The 22,784-nt window shown below is 33.8% G+C and overlaps 1 protein-coding gene across 1 annotated transcript in view; it reads left to right on the plus strand.

Annotated features, from left to right (window-relative positions):
- Positions 1–22,583, plus strand: part of LOC110038429 (CCAAT/enhancer-binding protein zeta) — a 46,796-nt gene extending 24,213 nt beyond the window's left edge. Inside the window, 13 exon segments of the mRNA XM_020743276.1 lie at positions 4,167–4,242; positions 8,256–8,324; positions 8,564–8,644; positions 8,823–8,894; positions 9,655–9,747; positions 12,630–12,821; positions 13,251–13,334; positions 13,750–13,893; positions 16,653–16,742; positions 17,764–17,846; positions 18,146–18,433; positions 19,321–19,558; positions 21,746–22,583. Of these exon segments, the coding sequence (XP_020598935.1) occupies positions 4,167–4,242; positions 8,256–8,324; positions 8,564–8,644; positions 8,823–8,894; positions 9,655–9,747; positions 12,630–12,821; positions 13,251–13,334; positions 13,750–13,893; positions 16,653–16,742; positions 17,764–17,846; positions 18,146–18,433; positions 19,321–19,558; positions 21,746–22,420 (2,185 nt within the window). The 3' untranslated portion in view covers positions 22,421–22,583.
- Positions 22,584–22,784: the final 201 nt, after the last annotated feature.

Raw genomic sequence — 22,784 nt, forward strand, 5'->3', positions numbered from 1 at the left:
GGGAAAGAGAGATTAGAAAACTCACTATAATAATCATCTACCGAAGAAGGAGAACCACCACATAGAGCACAAAGTGCACAGAACCACCAAATCAAGCGGAAGAATAGGAGGAAAGGGAGAAGTATGTAAGGGTCAACCAACAAGAGGCATCCAAAAACAATGCCTAGCCACCGGAGCCACAAGTCCAAGGGAGAGAGGTAACTAGGGCAGAAGAATCGCGAGAGAGGGAGCCATGGGGTCGAGAGATACAAGTAGAAACACGAGAGAGGGAGCCAACACCAGCGGGGTAAAAAGCATGTGAAGAAACACCGACAGCGGGTTGAACCCGTAGCCGCGTTTTACATAATTTTTTTAAGAACGCTGCCACTCCGCTTTTTCCAAACTACATAAATTGTGTTTTCAAAACGCGCCGCGCACAAAAAGCTGCCCCAGACGGGCCTTCAATCAAATGATATTCAAGTTCCATTATCTAATCAAGGTGCATATTCAAATGATGTCTATTGTTAAAAGTGGGAGCATTGACATTCGCATTTTTTAATCCATCCATATTCATCGGGATGGCAAGCATCGACTTTTCCAGACGGCCCCTCTTTATGATTTTCACTAAATTCATAAAGTTTTGAAATTCTTTGAGGGTTTTTATGGTCTTGTTTTTTTTTTGTTTTTAGGATCCCAATAATTTTTGTTGTCTATATCGTTCATAAGATTTTTAATCTATTTAGTACAAGAATGGCAGATTAATTGTTTTGTTTTAAAGGCGTTTCTTACAACTTGAGGTCTTGAAGGTATAGTGATCATCATTATCATGGCTTAATGTCATGCAAGCACATCATCAAGCACATTATTTTCTAATTTCTCTATGTTCTCTTGTGGTGGTGAATGTTTCTTATGTGGCAAGTTTTTTATTGGCGCCTAGGCAATGAAAAAATTCGACAGGAGGATCCTTTGCTAGGAATTTTAGGTTTGTTCATTTAACTCACGTGCTAAATGCACAAAGAAGCATGCTCTTTTAGTGTGGTGTGAAATGAAGCGGCAAGGCATTGTCCTGCAAAGAAGTGAGCTTACTTTGTAAAGCACAGTTGAAGTGACAATCTATTCTTCATTGTTGTTTTGCAGAGTGTGCGACACATTTTCCACACACTTTTTGAAGAAGAAACCTTGTTCAATGTGGGTTAATATTTTTTATTTCTCATCTCGCTGTGTGTATGTCTTGTAATCCCATCCCCCATTTGTGCTCTATTGCTTACTGTTGGTTATTTCTTTTTTATTTTTAATATTATACTTAAAATTCCATAGATAAATTCATAACTTTGATCTATATGATGTTTGTTAAATTATATTATCTTAAGTAATATTTGTGATTTATGAGCTTCAATTAATTGAAGCACACTTTAATTGTGCTTAGTTTTTCGAAGGTGTAAACAAGAATTTTGCATACAATGCGCTTTATGCATCATCAGATTTCTTGAAGCCATGGGTTTTTTCATTTGGTTAGACATCTCTTTTCAGCCTTTCATTACTAGTTAGATGTTCGGCACTTTCAAGTTTGTGTTATAGTTGTTTAACCTATTCTCAAGCTTAAGCTAAGATCAATTTTTGGGTTGCTCGTTCCGTTCTTGATCTGAATCATACCCTTCTCATTGACTTCATTGAGCTTGATTCAAGCAAAAAAAAAAAAAGAAGATTTTGATTTCTATTCTATTGGACAAATTCTTGGTCCAACATGCATAAGACACTCTTCCATAAATAGATTTTTATTTATTAATCTATAGATGCACATAGACTTTGATTCAATTATAAATACATTCAAATATATTTATATATATATATTTGCATTCATACATGTAGGCATGTAAAATTATTTTGCTCTCATTCTAGCTTTAACTGATTTAAATTCGACCCAGGAGATGTTGAGTTGTTGCACAAACATGTTCAATAATATCCGACTCTCTTTTAAACTAATTTTATTGGAATCTAAATGCATCTGGGAATCCAATTATGTAGTAGCTCACCAAGCTTGGGCTTTGAATTTGAATGAAAAATAATGGACAATGAGTATTGCTATTAAGTGATTGCCATGAACAAGGAATATCCACTTTTGACTAAACTGGATCATCAGAAAATGTTGATTAAAGCCTTAGGATGGCTGATAGACGAACGTATATGATCAATTTGTCTTCGTAGGAAGTAAACCCACGATTCTTTCCATTGTGAAGCAAGATTGATTGGATTATCTTACTTTGTAATGGTTTATATGTTTACCTATAAAATTTTATCAGTTGCATTAACTTTGGGAATTTGGTTAATTTAACATTTTTTCAAGTGTCTTATTTGGTTCTATTTTACATATCTAAATCATTCTCTTGCACGAGATCATAATGTTAAACACTGAAGAAAGTTGTATTCCAATGTTTTCAATCAAGTTTTTTGGAATCATGGACAACTTGAGCATTCCTTCGAGAAGGATTTAATGACCCTTAATAAACTGAATAAGCATTGTTAGGATAACAAGCAATGTGATTTAGTTGACAACAAAAAGCCTAAATGGCTAAAAAGGCATAGATAAGGCATTCCCACCAATGATGGGACTTTGGAAGGTATTGTGTCTGCAACCTTATTTCTATATTTATAAAAGTTCTATGTTTGTGATTTGAACATGGGTCATTTTTTATGTTTATAATCCACCACTTAATACTATTGGTTTTCTATTTTTTAGGCTCTGTTTGGGGCAGCTTTTTGCCTTTTGTATTTTAAACCGACGCCATGGTTCTGTTTGGGGAACTGCTTTATTATTATTATTATTATTATTGTTATTTTGTTAGTAAATAGCTTTTTTTGTAGCAAGATCTTTAAGAAATATGCTATAACTTTTTTAAAAAAGAAATATTTTATAATTCTCATCGTAGTTTTCTAAGAAGTTATTGTTTCCACCGCAGCTTAATATATACATTTACAAAAAGTTGCAACTGCCCAAAACAGACTCTTACTCTCACTACTTTCAGCTTAGGTGCTTAAATGCCAACGAATAGATGCTTGTCAAACTTTTGTATATTAATATAGCAGCTTACATGTTTGAAGGTTTTCGCCTCCACCACTCTTCTTCTTCTCATGATTGGGAGGAAGGGGAATAGGAATGGCAGTGAATTTACCTTTTTTTTATTCTAAGCATCCTTATGATGTTGATTGCAGGACTGACCAAATTGATTAATACGACTTTAGTTGGCTGGTTAGCTGATGCAGGGTACGCTTGTAGTATAATAAGCTGTAAACGAGCCGAACACAAACACACTTTTTGAGCTCGAAATATAAACGAGTCGAACACGAGCTGAGCCTGGGGTCGCTCGTGTTCGGCTCGTTTACCCCCCTAGTAATATTTTAGTGATTTTGCCTTGAATTCGTCGAGCAACAGGATGTGTGGCTTGGGAGAATGGGTGATGATAGGTTTTTCTTTTTAAAATCTTTTCTCCATATTTTTTCCTTCAAAATGCTAGACTACATTGTTTAAATGAGCTTTTTTTTAGAGAATGCTAAAGTCCAATTTTTTTCATTGACTAAACTAGAGTTGGTGTAGCTCCTTTGACGGACAAAGTTAAAGAAAGTCGTCTTAGATGATTGGGTCACATTAAACGTCGACCATCTGATGATCTGATTAGGAGAGTAGATGTTTTAGATTCGACTTGTGTTAAGAAAGGCAGAGGTAGACCTAGGAAGACTGAGCTTATTGTATAAAAAATGATCTTAATTTACTAGAACTAAATGAAAATATGACACTAAATAGGACAAAATGGAGAAAAAGGATTTATGGCTTTGTTGTTGCTGTTGTATACTAAACTATTCTTTCAAGCGTGTTATTTTTGTATTTTTAGAACTCTCCGAGGAATGAAACATAATATTAGTTTACATAACATTTGCAATCAGGCGGTTTATGTAATCTGTATTTTTGTTAACATTTGCCATTATCATACCATGGCGCTCAATTATTTAATACATATTATTCTTTAGAAGTTTATACTTCTATGCTATCTTTGGACTTTCTATGTGCTTATAAATTTTGATTGCATACTGTAGGTATGAAATGTTGGCTGCCTAATCTCAATGTAATAATTTTCATTGTGAAGGTTTTTAGTCATTTTTGTGCTTTGCCTTTTCTATCCATACTACTGTAGATACGAGCGATTTGTCATTTCTCTTGAGGAGGCAGTGATGGATGTGCTACCTAGTCTTAAAGACCGAGCAATGAAGGTAGTTCTATAATAACCTTTTATATGTGATGATGAAAGTTTTTTTTCATATGCTTAAATTCAACTTACTAGTTGCTTTATGGTTTTGTTCATCTGCCTTACTCTTTTGTTAGGGTTGTACATCTTCTTTTCCTATGCTTTCAATCTATCTCTAGATTACTTTTTTAGCAATATGTGCAAATTGAAAACCGTTAGCTTCTGAAACTTGTCAATTATACTGTCTTTGCAGAGGCATTGGATTTATTATTGTCTACAGCATTAGAAATTCAGCATTTTTGTGATTTTCTTACCATCATAATCTATACATCAGATATGCAACTGTCTGATGAAACAATACATCAAGATGTTCATTCGAAAAAAAAAATTATTAGAAAACACGTGGCACTCCCATGATACATATTTTTGTTAAAATAGTTCTTTTTTTCTCATGACACTGTTCCTAAACATTATCAAAAGACTTGATAAGTATGGCAGAGTTTATGAGAGGGATGGCATGCTACATTGTAAAATAGCATTATCTGGTTTAATGTTTTCCATCAAGAAAACATGTGTCTAGCACAAAATCTACGGTATGTACGAAAGAAAAACTTTTGGATTAATAATACACTACTTAGTATATTCAATCAGATAGGCTTACTAATTTGTGTAGCTAACAATCAATATTTTTTTTTATTCAAAATACTAGAAAAAAGTTTATCATTAAGGACATTGATTTACTATTCATCATGCATGACCAACAATATTACAGTTGCTACTCCATATAAATCAAAACAATTCAATGCTAAGTATATAATTTGCTTTTAAAAAATTTTTTAAGGCCAATAAAGTTATTTATAAAATAAGATGTACTTGTCACATGAAGCAGAGAATTTCCACTAATTTATGTTTGGAGAGAGTGGTTAATGTAACGATCTTTACATTGCGAAGATGCTATTTCCACACGGACCAGACAACGGAGTAAGGTTGGCAATGAGTGTAGTTTGAGTAAGTTAACTTTAACTCATGCCCGAAATATTTGAGTTTAGCTCGATCTCGCTGGGAGCTCGATTCATTATTTGATACTCAAGAGAAGTTGATTTTAGTTCAACTTTAAATCATTTCAGGTAGGCTTAAAAACACCCAACTCAAATAACTCTGTGTTAGTTTTGTTATTTGCATCTTATCACTTGCACAATTGGTTGTCACCATGTATTTTATATACCTTCCACTTCCTTTGAATCATTACTTCTTATCCCGTGCAGTCGCTGATCCAATGAGCGCTTATAGTTAAAAGAGTTAGAATGGTTTGAAAGTCAGGAAACGATGGTTTTTAGCAAAGCTCTCAATCCCCTTCACTTTGATTTTGGTGGTTTTGAGTTCACCTCTCTAGATGCAGGTCTCCGACCAAAATCTCTTTGTGTTTGCTAATTCACCTTCCCATGCTTTCCTCTTTGAAAAGCAAAAGGCATCCTCTGTATCTTCTTGCACTGGTTCATACTATTTGGATGCTTTCAAAATGCTTGCATTTTAGTCCAACAATCTCAACACCAATTGAATAATCATTTCCTACCATTAACGATGCACTGCACTAGATGCAAAAAATGATATATTTTGCAAGAAGAGATTTGAAGTAAAAGAATGCAACACATTAATTTAACTTTACCTAAAAACCAAATAAAAATTGTCTTAATTCTACTAAGGCGGCACATATTAGGGTTTTATCTACTTGTAACGATGGAAAACCATAAGACATCACATATTCGTTGCAAGGAGGTTGAAAGAAACACTAGTATGTCGTCACAGGCATCGGAGTTAAGATGGTGTTGATTTATCCCATCTCCTAAAGATAGATAAAACTAACACTGAAAATGGCACCACTTCTCTTGCCTTCCTATCAGTTTTTTTTTTTTTTTGAGAGTGAAGATGGACTTGTGCTGAAATAATGAGCGCTTGTGCGAGTGAAAAATTGATGACAAAAGCTTTTTATTTGATCACTAAATGCTTTCAATCTTTGAATTAAGGATGCTTTTGATCCAACATTTGAAGAAAAATATTGGCTAAGATATTGAAATAATGCACATGTAAGGGGTCCGAACTTGAGGCATATGTGATTAAAATCAAATTGTAACCATTTACTAAATAAAACACAAATATAGATATCAAAATTGGATATGTTAATTTTAACGTCTTACTTTTAAGTTAGTACTCTACTTTTCTTACTTTAATTTATAAATTTTAAGCGTTATATATGCTTCCACTTAAACTCACAGATGAAAAACTCCTAAATACTAAATAACATGGCTTTCATTTATTTATTGTAACAATGCATGTCGCTTGATGGATTGTGCTAATTGCAAGAATGTTCTATAACCAATTCTCCCCTCATGTTTTCTCTTCTATTTTGCACAGTTTACTATGAATTTATGATTGCTTGTAGTCTAATTACTTTGCTGAGTTTTTTTTGTCTTTTTATTTTTTGATATCGTGGTTAACCCAACTCATAATAGAAATAAAAATATTATTGTTGAATCCGAATAGGGTTACACCAACGACTCTTCAAACATGAAATAAGTTATAAAAAAATATAAAACGACACAAGAAAACATCTCTAAAGCGTATCTCAGGGTGGTGGAGGTCGGCTAGGTGTATCGGGATGGTTGGTGGGGGTGGCAACAACAAAGGCATGTTCGTGGTAGTGAGGGGAGAGCAGGTATGGAGGCTGTTATGGGTTATGGCAGCGAGGATTGGGTGTGGATAGCGATGGGACAGCATGGAGGATGTGCGGTTTGGGCGGCAGCAAAGCTAGAAGGATGTGGGTGGCCACTGGGAAGCTGGGGCGGCATAAAATAGTGAACTGAAGGCTGTTGTGGCCGGCTGCAGCGATGTACAACGACTTGAAGTGATGGAGGATGATGTGGAAGGAGATATGAGAAAGATAATTATCACTTCATAAGAGAGTTACAGCCGGATCACCTCCCAATCCCTTGGATATAGCCCTGGAAGGGGAAAACAGACACTGGAGGCTGTCCTGACAGAAATCTGAAATAAAACTCACCAACACAAAAAACAAAGCCTAAGATAGCAAAAAGCATATTTATAATAAGTACTTGTAGTGAGAAAAGGAATGAATTAGAATAAGGAAATAGAAAAGGTAATTGATCAATTAGGAAAATGTGTCAGCGGTACGATAGCTGCTACACCTAGATGGTGGTGAGACATGTAATGCTCTATGGCGTTGAATGTTGGCCTTTAAAAGAGAAGCATAATACTAATTTGAGTGTTGCTGAGATGAGAATGATTAGGTGGATGAGTGGTTTTACATTTAGAGACGAAATGTGAAATGAATATATCCGTGATAGGGTTGGTGTAGCTCCAATGACAAACAAAATTAGAGAAAGTCGTCTTAGATGGTTTGTTCGCATTAAACGTTGACCATCTGATGATCCGATTAGGAGAGTAGATGTTTTAGATTAGACTTATGTTAAGAAAGACAGAGGTAGGCCTAGGAAGACTTGGGCTTATTGTATAAAAAATGATGTTAATTTATTAGAACTAGCTGAAAATATGACACTAAAGAGGAACAATGGAGAAAAAGGATTCATGTAGCCGACCCCACGTAGTGGGATTAAAGCTTTGTTGTTGTTGTTGTTGTTGGTATTGTAGCTGCTACAATACCGCGACCTGAGCTCACGTATCACTTCCAGTACTAAAAGCTAAGATGTGAAGTGTAGTTTTGCATATGACATTAGAATGCAAAAGATACTGCTTGCAATTGGTTTTTTTGCTACTCATCTAGCAAAATATGAACTTTCAAACACATTCAATTTCAAATATTTGTTCCATTCATTATTTTGGGATAGCTTATTATTTTTGTGGCAGTTCATTGGTACGGTTTGTATGTGAAAATTACTTTCTTAATTTTGCATGCTTTAGAGTATGATTTTTCTTTGGCTTAATGGAAAATAATTGAGTTTTCAGTTCATGCTCTTGATAAACATTCAATTTGATCTGTTCTTTATTTTTCCCATTGTCCAGACAGTTTATGCTCTCTTGAAGAGCAAGCCTGAACAGGACCGAAGATTGCTTTGTTCTTTAGTAAATAAAGTGAGTGTTCTTCCAGTCCCTCGAAATGTAGGGGGCTGGAATTTCAAGTTCTACATGTTTTATCTTTCGTTATTTTTATTCTCATATTTGGAACCTAAATGCGTGAACTTTCATTTGTAAATCTTGATTTTAGTTTTAAATGCAAAGATTCTCCCTTTGTAATTATTAAATAGTGGGATCATGCTAATTTACTGCTATGAAATGGAATTTAATCATTTTTGTTTTGTTCATTTGCATAGTTGGGAGATCCAGAGAAGAAGGCAGCATCAAATGCTGGTTATCAATTATCATGTCTCCTCTCTGAGCATCCTAATATGAAGGTAAGGTCGGTCTTGTAATTCATACATTGTGGCTTCAATCTGTAGCAGAATAAGCTTATTTGGTTGTGTACAGAATGATCTTTCATTGAATGGACATGTTTCATTATTCTTTATTTTGTCAATGCATCATAGATGTCTTGATGTTTCTCTTACCTATGTTTAATTTTTCTTGCTGCAGGCAACAGTTATTAATGAGGTGGATTCATTTTTGTTTAGACCACATATTGGACTTCGTGCAAAATACTATGCTGTATGTTTCTTCTGTATTTTTTAGTTCTGTCAAGTTGAAGGCTTGAGAACTAGTTAACATTATGTTTTTAACAACCTATGCTCTTACCTATTTTTCCATTGCCAGATTCCGTTTTGGTTTTTTCTCTTGATCTTATTAAGGAAAGTTTCCCAATTCTTAAACGTTTTATTTAAGATCAATATTGGAACACTAGAAACTTAATTTAGAATGCTTTTCTTGATCTCTTTTGATATTTTTTTGGACCAATTTTTTTCACAAGTAAATATTTGTTATTTGCAAAATTAGTGCCCTCATTCCTCTGTCCAATTCTCAACATCCCAACCTACTTTTTTAGCTCCCTATGTTTTCATCGCAACACCTTCAAATACATAGATTTTCTAATTGAAATATATAGATTTTCTAGTTCAAAATTTTTACTTCAGTGTTAGATATGCAGATACTAAGATTTGCATGGTTTGGGTCTGAATGTTCTTTCTTTTTTTGAATTTCAAGCAATCTTAATTCTTTTCTGCGTCTATTTGCTTGTTTCTTGACACACCTCACTTGGAGTATAATTGGTGGTTGCGATGCTTTTAACCACTTTGCATATATGATAGTCATAACTTGTTTTTGAATCACATTGTTTATTCATGATCTTCTGAATTGTTTCTCTCCGCAAAAAAAATACTCTTAATTTCCAGCTGTGGATTTTATTAGAATAAGGTTTTACCTCAGTGTTATTAAAACAACCTGAAGATTCCACCCTTACGTATAACTGCAGGTAAACTTTTTGTGTCAAGTTCATCTCAGTAAAAGAGGAGATGGTCCTAAAATAGCAAAACGCTTGGTGGAGCTCTACTTCGCACTATTCAAGGTAAACTTCTAGCATGTTTGATCTAATATATATTTAGAGGAAACTGGAAGATTCAATACCGAGGAAAATAGTTTTCCAAGTTATTAAATGCTATCTTTTTAGTAAATTTATTTATTTAAGATATCTTTTTTTTTTATTTCAAGTTATTTTCCTCCGTAGCAATTCAAGTTTTCATGAATTTTCGTGTTACTGTGAAATGCAATAAGTTCTATACCCTAATCCTTTATTGCAAATTTTCCTAATTTTTACAAATAGCAAAGTGAGTTAACTAGCTTCGTAGAAGTGCATTTTGCATGAAGTTCCTTACGTAACGGAGTGTACTGGGATGCTGTTAGATGCTTTTTCAATAGCGGCATGCTAAATAAGTAAAGAAGCTCAAGAATTGATGGAAGTAACTTCAATTTCATGTTAGGGCCACATTATGGTTGGATCTGTTTCAGTGAACACTTTTTAATGGTAACATTTAACAGCTCCTAAAAGGACTGGACAAAATAACTTTGGTTTGTTTTTTAGCTTTCGCGAAAATAATTTGGTTTGCTTTTTAGCTTTCACAGAAATTATAGTTGCCATTGAAGTCAGAACTGTTAAGAAACTGTAATCTCTAATGCAATCTGCATGGTTGAATTTGGTTTCAAATTTTCTTAAATCTTCTTTAAATATAAAAAATTGCGGAAGTTTGTATTTATTTATGTTTAATTTTCCAAATTCTTACCCCTCTTACAGCTTTAATATCAAATATATATAGGTCTCTGTTGCAATGCCGGCATATAAGGGTAATCTGTGGTTCCATATTTCCTTTATTTAACATGTACCTATCAAGACGCAAGGTTCCAAACTCCCAAGCTGCCCAATATTTAACTTTCAGATATCCCATTCTGCCATTTTTTAACATATTCAACACATTTAAATTTACTATAGTGCCATTTACCGTAATCTTTGTGGGCGTGCGAGCGTGTTTATATGTAATATATATATAATTTTTACAGTTTTAAACGCTTTTGTTATAAGCATTGACAAACTTAGATCTTTGCCTTATATCTCGCCACTTTTATTTGCGTAGATCTACAAAAAAAAACTGTTCAAAAATCTGCAACAGAATGTTAAAAGGTCTAAATATTTTAATTTTTAATTTGCAAACACCTGTAATTTATTACTAAATTATTGATTTCACATAAATTATGTTTTAAATGTTTAAAGCTTACAATTAATGTTTACATTTTTATATAATAAATTTTATATTAATAATATTTGTTATTCATAATTTATTATATGTAATGCTTATTTGATTTATAATATAATGTATAAATATGAAACAACTTATTATATGAATAATAAAAAATGTATATCATGCACCAAATTACACTAATATATGGCAACCATAAATTGAGAAATCGCATTTGTAATAAGGTTTTATAAAAAAAGTATATATGTGGGAGAAGAATGACTATTAAAATAGTTATTTGGGACCATTTAAAATGACATTTTCTATTGTCTTATTTTCTAAAGAATGTGGATAATAACAAGGTAATAATGACTTTTGTTCTTTTTTTCAAAAATAATTCACATCAAAATATATAAAAAATTAAGCTATTCATGTTTAATTGTTTAATTTTTTATGTCAAATTGCATTAATTTGGCAATAAATTTATATAATAGTTTTTTATTGCTTTTGTTGATTAAAATTTGGAAAAAAATATCTTTATTTTTACAAAGCCTTTGTCCGTATTTAGTTAAGTACCTTTTGGAATAAAGTTTTTTTTTTATGGTGTAATGTCTGCCAATTATCATATTAATTGTACTTACGTAACTATGCTATTTGACCCTTGTAATTCACTTCAAAAGCTGCTTTTGATTCCACCAACTATTTTATAGGCCATGTGCAGCCATTGAAAATGAATTGCAAGGTTTCAGAAGGTAATTTCACTCGTGCAACTGCTACGGTAATTGGAGAAAACCAGAATCTGCTAAATTTGCAGCTATAGCCAAGTTGGAGAAAGAATAAATGAAGTTTGCCGAATCTTTATCATTAAACAATGGCTCTGTTTTATAAAATAATTCATAATCATAACTAATTTTATTACTACTCTTGTTTTTGATGCCAACTTTGCAGCAATTACAAGTAATCTAAGTGGTCACAGTGCTTGTTCGGATGCTTTAGTGCTTTAGATGCATTTAAGATGTTGGAAACAATTAGTGGCTGCCTTTATTATCGAATGTAATCTGTTTAGTTTGTGCCCCTACTGTAGAAATTTATGGAGTAATTGTCATGGCTAAAGTTACAATTTGTTATTTTAAAATCCATAATGCATGCGGTGATACATGTCCTGGACCATACTTCATTGACACATCTCTCAGTTCTGTTCCTTTCCAACAGGAAACTTTTTCTGCACATATGGTTTAATGGTTGGGTTTCTGAAAAGTGAAATAGTTTTATATGAACATATTTCTTGCATTGTTTGATATATTTTGATTTTCCAAATTTTTGAATGATCTGCATGAATTCAAGCATTCATTAATTGAATAGTTTACTGACCCTCAAACCTCTTTTGATTGACAAGTTTATATCTGAAACATCTTATATTATCTTGACTTTATTTGTTTCAGATCTTTTTTCATGCTTTTTCTGCTAGAATAGCTGTTGAATTGCAAATGGTATTGAAAATCAATTTCAGTTAACTTGAGTTTGCTATAATCTTTTGTGTAGAGAGTTTGCTAATTTTCTTTTCTATTCTCTAGTTCAGTATTGTTCTCACAGTTTGTCTTATACTCTGTGTTTCTTTTCACTTAGAAAGCAAAATTATAGCGTTTCTCGTAAATTTCGTGCATTATTTCTGACAATTGCTTAAGCCTGATTCCTAGAAAAATTTATTTTGGTATTGTAGGTGCTAATTTTTGAATCTGGCAATGGAAACATGCATGACAACAAGATAAGTGATGAAGGAACTGGAAAATCCGGAAGGAAAGGTAGAAAATTCAAGAGAAAGCAAGTTAGCTCTCTGGGAAGTAATAAAACGGCCTTTCAAGAGACCTCCCATGTTGAGATGGATTCACGACTTTTATCTGCATTACTAACTGTAGGTAAATCTGCTCATTGTGATAATAATCATATTTGTTGTGTTTGGTCGTGCTTATATGCTAATTTTAATTCAAAGGTTATGCAATATACTGCTTTGCATTTTTTTATCAGCGCACATTAAATATCATAGATCATGGCGGAGGAACCTTTTATTTCATGGATTGGCATCAACCCTGTAGAATATTAGAAAATTTCAACGAAGGATAAGTATATATTCTTTTGGTGCTTGCTTGAAATGAACTTTGGGTTTTTTTTTTTTTTTTTTTTGTGAAATTACATGATTATTTTTAGTTTTATCGCACATTTACTTGATTTGGTTTTTGCCTTACATCATTACATTTCACAGTTGAACTAAAATCTCGTTACTAATCTCTTATTTATGGTGACATTAAGGATTGAGCAATGATGCATGCTTAAAATAATGCAGGGAGTTAATAGGGCATTTCCTTTTGTTTCAAGTGTGGAAGCTGATGATATTTTAGAGGTTCAAACGCCAATTCTTTATAAATTGGTGAGTTCACAAACTGCATTTGACGTTAGCATTTTGGAAGATTTGCATACATACCATTAATTCCTCTGTATTTACGTATCTAACACCTAAGCTTCAATTTTTACATATGTACCACCTTACCTATGCATGAAATGTAGTTATTAATTTTTAAAAGTTAAAATGGTGGTATTTTTGATGCAATATGAATCATTTGGCTGGTACAATTGTTAAATGTAAAATTTATGTGTTAGATATGCATATACGTAAAAATTAAACATTTGGCTGGTATAATTGTAAAATGTAAAATTTAGGTTTTAGATATGTAAATACGTAAAAATTGGTTGATATATATGTAAATGTTTCTAAATTTTATATTTGAGCAATCATGATGTGTTCCCCACACACCTTTGCCAGATTTTGTAAATTTTTCATACAGGCCCACTCTGAGAACTTTAACGTAGGAGTTCAGGCATTGATGCTGTTGTATCAGATTACTGCTAAAAATCAAATTGCAAGTGACCGTTTTTATCGCGCTTTGTATGCTAAGCTTCTCACTCCTGCTGCTGTGAGCTCTTCTAAGGTATTTGCATCCTTCGTTTTAAACATTTCATAAACTTTATTTATTTATGTATTTAACTTATTAAGTTTGTTCAAGTATGAGAGTAGAAGCTCTCTCATGATTTCATGGCGTAAATGAACCAAGAAATTCAATCTATTTTGATTTTTTGTCATAGTATGCTCTAAAAAAAATTATTATTTTTATCTATTTCAATGTTTACATGTTTTGTCATTAGTTGTTGTTATTGTATTTTCCTCATCACCCTCGAATCTTCTCTCCCTGTTCTCACCGGAGATTGGATTGTTATTGTATTTCCATTTTCCATTTGTGTCGTATTGTAACCCTATTTCTATATTTATAAATGTTTTCTTTTATGTTTCCACTATTTTTCCTAGCTCTGATATCAGTAACAATAAGCAGGAGAGAGCATAGAAAAAGTAGTCCACATCAACATCTTTGTTTTTAAGTGGTTCTTTTCTTTGAAGTTTTGTATAAAAAGGTTGAGCTAAAGAGACTCATCACTTCATGAAATAACCAGAAATAAGTGGAAGAGAAGTATTCATAAAGCTAACACATATTAATTTGATAATGGCTGAAGTTGATGTTTGTTGAAGCACATAATTATTTTTTTTTTAATGTTTGCTTGAAGAAGTCTAATGAGATTGGATTTCTGATATTTAGGAAGACAGCAAAATTTCTTGTACAACTTAGCAATCTCCATTCTATTTGTAATCCGAGTTTCATTCCATGGAATAAGCTTGTTTTCTGCAATAGTTTCTTTTGACATTATTATATTGTTAAACGCCAATTAGTTTTGGCAGCATAACTACTATATGAGATGACTTTTATAGATTGATATTAGGGAAGTATTCATTTACATCTAAATTATACATTAATGATCACTATTAATAACAAATTAAAGCTGCTAAATTTAAATTATGTCCGAGCTGTTATATTTAACAAAATGACACATTCGTAGAGTCGAAGTATTGTATATTCTTGCAATATTTAACATTACATATGACACAATTATAATATTGTTTCAGATACCTCCGCTTCACTCTAAGAAAATAAAGTAACAAGATAAAATTGAACCCTACAAAAATCATCATTGAAGTTCTTGGTTCAGTATGAAAAAGAAAATTTAGTTCCGAAAATCACATGTTTGTTAGAAGAGTAATAAATGAAAGTATACATACTCTTTTATTTTCTAATATTTCTTGGAATAATATATACAATAATAGTAGAAGTTACTTGTTTTAGAACATACAAGTTTCAAACGACAAAAAACTTGCTCCATTATATTCTGAAGTAAAGACATAGAAACAAGCTTTTTAATATTATGGCTCAGATATGTATACCAATTCAATTTACGACATAGAAACAAGTTTTTTAATGTGGCTCAGATATGTATACCAATTCAATTTACACACATTTGCAATTTAATAATACTTCTTAATATTCTATAGTAGAATAATATAATTTTGTAATCGAATGACATTAATTTTCATTTCAGACCGAGTTTCATTTTAATATGTATCAACTTTACATAACCTGTTAGGCGCCCACTCCATAATCAAAAGGGATCCATAGTGACATGGGGGTTTTCCTCTAAAAGCTGAACCAGTTTGGCCCGAACTAGTTAAGTTGAGAAAGGGGGCTGAACTGACCCCTCTCCCTCTTTTCATTAGGCGGCAATTGTCCCCCCTTCCTGTATGTTATTTTTTCCCTCCGTCCCTCTTCTTTTTATGTGTGTTTTTAGGTCTTAGGGTTTCAACTTATGTTGGATTTTCTAATTTCAGTTTGTTAGGACAGCCGTCCGCCTCCTATTTTCCTATATCCGATAGTTAGGGTGATGCTCCGGTTGTTTGCCTCTCCTCCGAAGGTGATTATCTCCTACTCCGCTTGCCCAGCATCGCCACTACCAACATAGGGAAACTTTCTGCCATTTCAGGAAACGCACCACCCCCCTGATGTTGTATTCCAACTTCCCTTCGTAATCCTTCTCCCCTACCTTCTCCCTGCTGCCAGCAGTTGTCTCGCACTGCTCTACTCCAGCCGTCAATCCTTCTGCCCTTCTTGTTTCCTGCCAGCTTTCCACCCATCAAGCTCTAGGCACTTCCCATAGCTTGTCCTTCCAGCAGTCAGCCTCTCCACATCTCAACCTGCTTCCATAACACCGCATCCCTCCCCCAAACTGCTTTCTTAGTCCATTATGGCCTATCCCCAGTTGCAGTATCAACATGTCTCTCCCATATCTGCTGCCGTAGGCCACTCCCTCACGTCTCCCACAACCAGCTGGCTACAGAATGCTGTCCAGCCACCCTCACTGCACCGTAACCCCTTGCAGGCCATTCCATTGCTGCCATAACTTCCTTCAATGCAGCCAGTTACTGTCGCAAGCCCCAAACCGGCCCTCCCACCTGCTGTCCAGCCGTCAGCCACCACCCTCGTCCTTCAACTAGGGTGTTGTTTGTATTTGTTTGTTGTTTATTTTCTGTTTTGAAGAGTTGTCGTTTTAACTTTTGAATTTCAGTAATAATATTATTATTTCTTGTGTTTTGGGTTAGATCCGGTATCATTTAGCTTGAGCTAAAAATGATGTTAGGTCTTTAGCCTATCAAGAACACAGCCATAGCATCTGAAACATCATTTTGTTTTAAAAATTGCACCAATTTAAATATTTTTTCCTTTAATCTAAAAAGTTTACCTTTTCAAACTAGTCCTTTTTATGCCATCCGAAATTGTACTATTTTCTTAATATATTTTATACTTTTCAGCCAGAGATGTTCCTTGGACTGTTAGTAAGAGCAATGAAGAATGACATAAATATGAGGAGAGTATCCGCCTTTTCGAAGCGTCTCATGCAGGTTGGTTCTTAATTTCTCAGAGCAATCATTAAATATTTTTGAGTTCTGGAAGTAAAGAAGAGGAGAAAAGCCTTGCTCTTTTATTCTGGTCATGAATGTGTATAATATGCTCATTTTCTCTTCATGTTATTTCGAATGGATACATCTTTTTTTTCCTTTTAAGTAGTTTTTCTAATCTTGCTAGCCTTTAGCTTCATAGAATTTTCTCTAAATTCTTTCTTATTGATGGAAAACCATATGCTTTTGTAGAATGTGCATATGTATGAATCCTCATCCTTTTTTTGCAAGTTATCATTAAATTTAGGGATAACTACATGCACAACACTCGAAACATTGTTATTTAAAAAACTAGCTCTCATATGATTTTTTTTGAGCTGTCGAACTAAAGTATTTACGTCTGCCACAGTCAAACTACTGAGAGTTTTATAAAATTAAAAATTCTATCGTGCATTTTGGTATTTTTGTCAAATGTAAAAAGTGGATGAAAGAGTGCGCTTGATTTTTAAATAATAATATTTCGAGTGCTATGCATGTAATTCCCCGGTATTTATTCTAGTAGAATATCTCTATTATTATTTGTTCTCCATGCATCATGTGCTAGTTTCACAATATTATGAAAAGAAAAATGGTCACCCTGTTCAACTTTTTTGTCAATGTTTTTTTTCTTCATTCCATATATATTTGGGGAATTTACATATACCGCATAAATCTTTTGTGTTTACATATCTAACTCCTAAACTTTCATATTTACATAAATAACACTTTAATCTTTTGTATCACGTAAAAAAATATCACAATTACTAACTTTTAAAATTGAAGTACACATTTTCATGCATAGGTTAATGACACCAAAGTGTTATAGATGTAAATATTAAACTTTAGGTATTCGATATGTAAATACAAATGAAGTGTGTGATATGTATGTAAATTTTCCTATTTATTATCACTTGTTCAATAGTGTTGAAATGTTTTGACCTATTTTATCCTAGTGCCTCAAGGTATTACCCTGGTAATTTAACAGGTTGCACTTCAGCGGCCTCCTCAATATGCTTGTGGATGCCTCTTTCTATTATCGGAGGTTCTTAAAGCAAAGCCACCTTTATGGTATGCTGCTTGAGAAAGAAGTTGTAATCATAATCCTTTTGAGATAAGTGTCAAAATAGTTCTGACTCTTTGCAAAGGATCATTTTAGCCCCAGAGTTTATGAAAATGCTAATTTAGTCCCCAGACTTTTTTAATATGGGCTGAAATAATCTCCACAGAGGACTAATTTGACACTATTGTAAACACTGGTCTTAAAATCATCCATTGCAAAGAGTTTGGGGATTATTTTTACACTAATCATTTTGAACTTTGATGTTTCCTGTGTCCTATGATTTAACAAACATTGAGTGGACTTTCAGGAGAGTGATACTGCAGGACTCCATTGATGATGAACTTGAACATTTTGAAGACATTCTTGAGGAGGAACAAAACATGCCTCCTGCGAAGAATGCAACACTAAACAGTTCTGTCGCACAAAAAGGAAAAATATCACAACAGGATTCCGATTCTGACAAGGAAAACAATCTGAACAATGGTCCCAACGCAAGAAGTGCTAATGATCGTGCTGCAGAGGAAGCTCAATCACATCACAAAGGATCATCATTGCCTGGTGGTTATGATCCACGGCACAGAGAACCAGTTTATTGGTAATTGTTTCATCCCCCATTTATGTGCTCGTTTTGTTTTTGCGCCATGAAAACATGTTTTCATTTAAAAAGTCAAAGTTTTAATCACGTGTATTCACATTGGTTTTAAGAAGGTTAATTGCCAGTCTCAATCATCCTTGTGTTGCTAGTCGTTTGCTTGTTGATAACACAAAAGAAATACAACTGCCTGTGTGCATTAGTTGTTTTATTGATGCAATAAATGGGGTAAGGAAAAAAATGTTAATTTACATAAATCTATAAATATATTTTCTGTTACTGCATTTTCTACCTAACAGTGAAATCATTCCAAATTCCACGCCACGTAAACCCAAATGTGGTTTGAGAAGTTTTTGTTTTATTTTATTTCTTTATTTATTTGAGTTTGTTGGCAGACATGTGATTTAACAACCATTCCCCTTAAATTCAACCTGTTTGGGGAGCACAAGTGCTGTGATGCACACTGCCATTTACTTTCGACTCATTGAGAATGAATTTTTCTAGGGATATGAATATATAAAATATATTGATGCTTGAAACATTTTTTCAACACTGATATTAATCTCGGGTGAGGTCGATTTTGTATACTAATAAATCATACAAGATTGGGTTGGCATATTTTGTAGAATTGCAATTTCTTACACATTGATATGCTGTTCCACATTCAGTTGCCATTTTTGAATTTAGAAATGAGTGATTAGCTTTTGTGTTTTTTGTTTTTGTATTGCAGCATCTTTGTTCCTTGTGAAATAATAGTATAAATCATTTTCATTAGCTGTTCTCGGTTATATGTATTTGTCATTATGAATTTATTCGTTTCTATGATGAATAATTTGTTATAGTGCAGTTTTGCAAATACTAAATTATTATTGTTGGAACTTTTTTTACAGCAATGCAGATCGGACAGGCTTGTGGGAGTTGACAATCTTAGCTTCTCATGTGCACCCATCTGTGGCAGCTATGGCGAAGACACTACTTTCTGGTGAAAACATAGTTTATAATGGCGATCCTTTGAATGATTTGTCACTAGGAGCATTTCTTGACAAGTTAATGGAAAAGAAACCGAGGCCTAATAAGAAAGCAGAGGGTATATGGCATGGTGGATCGCAAATCGCGCCAACAAAGAAGGTCAGTTTTAATTGGCTTTATGATTACATTTAAATCTTAAAACTTGCTCTTATATTTTTGGGCATTTTCATACATTGCACACAATTCTAATGTATTCACACATCTTGCACCTAAACTTTTATATTTATACACATAGCACTCAAATCCTTAATATCACATATAAGTAGCACTATTGCCATTATTTATAAGTGAAATACACATTTTTCATGAATAGTTTTAAAATATCAAAATGCTATGTATGTAACTATGAATGTTTAGATGCGAGATACGTAAATATACATATGAATTGTGTACTAGATAGTAATTTTCCCTGTATTTTAAATCTAATTCATTTTCTTTGACTCAAGTGATACTAGAGTTATCCCAAACAACACTAAAAAAATTAAATATTACCATTGAAAATAAATAGACGGTTACAATCAAAAACACTTGAAAGAGCAAATACAACAAAGCGACACATAAACTCATGTTGGGGTCGATCCCAGGATGGTGGTGGTTGGCTGGAAGGATTGAAAACAGGTGGTTAGTGCTAGGATTTGTGGAAAGAATGTGGGAGGCGTATGGATGGCTGTTTTTGGGGCGGCAACACATGTAGGGCGGTTGAGAGGCCGGAGAACAGCAAGTTGGCTGTTCCGGGTGACGACAATGCGGGGAAAATGTATTGTGGCAAGGGGCAACAAGTGGGGGATACAGGGATCACAGGATATGATGCAGTCTAGGCAGCAACAAGTTGGAATGAAGGCTGGAAAGGCAGAAGAGCAGGTTGGACTGTAGTTCTGAACATCGACCGTGAAGGAAGAAGGCAGGAAGCAAGGCGGGAAGGTTGGGGGAGCCTGGCAATGTTGGGCGGCGGCAAGCCTGGAAAGGGAGGGAGGTGGTTGAAATTAGTGGAACGGCAGGAAACACATCAAAAACTGCTATTCCGGCGGTTGCAGCAGGAAAAGGATGATAGAGATCGATGTGGGAATATTGCGGAAGGTTAAGGTAAGGATGTTCATCACCTCGGGAGTGAGATACATTCAGAGCACCGCCCAAAACCTCAGATAGATCCCTCAAGGGGTAAATTAATGTTGGCGGTTGTCCTAAGCAAACTCTCACCAAAAGACCGACTTCCAAATCGTAATACAACACATATATAAGAAAACTAAAAAGGAATGAATGATAATAGGAAATCAAGCATAGAAAAGAAAATTGGGATGGAATCGGCCCGTCTTCCTATCTCCTGAGATCTCAGGAGCCGTGTAGCCCGGGTCCCGCATTCGAAGCGGGAGCGCTCCCTTGTCATTAAGGATGACCCCTTAAAAACTAATTCAGCTCAATGATTAATATCCACATGTGCATGTATTACATAATTTATATAAGAATTCTCTCCATCTTTGTGCACTGATGTGTCAATTATAGTTTAGCTTTTTAATTAATTAATTAATTAGTTAGTTTTAATAATTTTTTATAGTGCAAATTTGTGTTTTATAAGTATCTTTTGTATTTCTTTAAATAAATGGCCCGGCTTAAAGAGTTGACTTGAAATTAATATTTATTTTAATGTATTTTAGTTTTGACGAGCTGGGATTAAAATCTTTGATTTTTAGTTGAGAAAAGCTCACTGAAATTTGGCGCTTGATAACAATCCTTAATCGCTCCTATTTCTGACATCAAACAGTTTACTTAAATATCTGGTGGAATAAATGAATGCTTTTTGTTGGATCAAGTTATTGTAGCATTTAATCAAATCTGTTAATTTGCTTTGAAAACATATCTTTCTTAACCTGTTGGTTATGCATCCATGTTTTTCTTAATATTACCTACTCCCGTACTCTCCAAGAGTTTGTTCTTGCAGATACGCATGTATCTCAAATTTCTACATTCTGTTCCGACTATTAATATGGAAATTTAGATGCATACCATACAATTCTAATGTATTTACATATCTAACACCCAAAGTTTGATATTTACACTTATAACACATTGATGTCATAAGCCTATGCATGAATATATGCATTGCATTTTTAATAAGTTAGTGATGGTGGTATTTTTGATTTGATTATAAGGATTCAAGTGTGATGCATCCAAATATAAAGGTTTAGGTGTTAGATAGGTAAATAGATGAGAATTATGTGGTATGTATGTAAATGCCCCTTTTTAACTTTTCATCCTACTATTAACTGATTATCTTTCATCTTCTCGCAGCTTGACACGGGTCATCATTTGATTGGGGAAGAAATTCTAAAGCTAGCAGAGGAAGAAGTACCACCCGAAGATGTGGTCTTCCACCGCTTCTACATGAACAAAACAAGTTCTTCCAAAAAGCTGAAGAAGAAGAAGGCAGCCTCAGCTGACGACGAGGATGAGGGTGCAGATCTACTTTTCGATGAAAATGAGGAGGAAGATGGGGAAGAGGAAGACGATGAAGAGATTGACAACATGCTTGGCGCAGGGCCTCTTCCTTTGGGAGAGGAAGAAGGAGAATTTGACTACGGTGATCTTAGCCGTGTTATTGAAGAAGATGATGAGGACTTGCTTGGACATGGCAGTGATGCAGAAGATGAACAGACATCTGATGCTGCTGCAGATGACAATGATGTTGAGGAGGAGGAAAATGGGGATGCTAGTGATATTGAAGTTTGGGGAGCTGATACATACGGAGATAATGGTGATGACAATGATAATGGAAATAAAAATCCCACTTATAATGGGAGGAAGAAGATGAAGTCTGCAAAGAAGAACAGACCTTCTCCATTTGCAAGCCTTGAAGATTTTGAGCATTTAATGGCTGATGATACAAGCGAGAAAATGGCTGAAAATAATGGCAAGAAGTATAAATCCAAATTAGACAAGAAGAGAAAACGCACAAGATACGTTTGATTTGTAAAACCTTATTCGGTTATCCTACAGCTCCCTGTGAAAGCCTCCATTTGCAATTTTTTGTAACTTTATCATTAGAAATGTTTTATTAAATGAATTTTTGCAGGCATTGTTGAAAATGCTTCATTTATCCTTGTAGATGCTTGTTTTGTATATAGATTTGAATTAATTTTATAGTTGCTTTACTTTTTAATCTTAAATTTGGTTGTGAGTTGTGTTAAACGTTTCAGTATATTTTTGTGTGGATGATATTAGTTCCTATGCTACTGTTAACTTTGCCATATTATTAACTTATTAATCATAATGTCTTTGATGATGTTTTATTTTTTATTTTCTTTCACTTTTAATTAGTGTCAAAATGGTC

Source organism: Phalaenopsis equestris, unplaced genomic scaffold (genome assembly GCF_001263595.1).
Source record: "Phalaenopsis equestris unplaced genomic scaffold, ASM126359v1 Scaffold232799, whole genome shotgun sequence".
Classification (NCBI taxonomy): domain Eukaryota; kingdom Viridiplantae; phylum Streptophyta; class Magnoliopsida; order Asparagales; family Orchidaceae; genus Phalaenopsis; species Phalaenopsis equestris.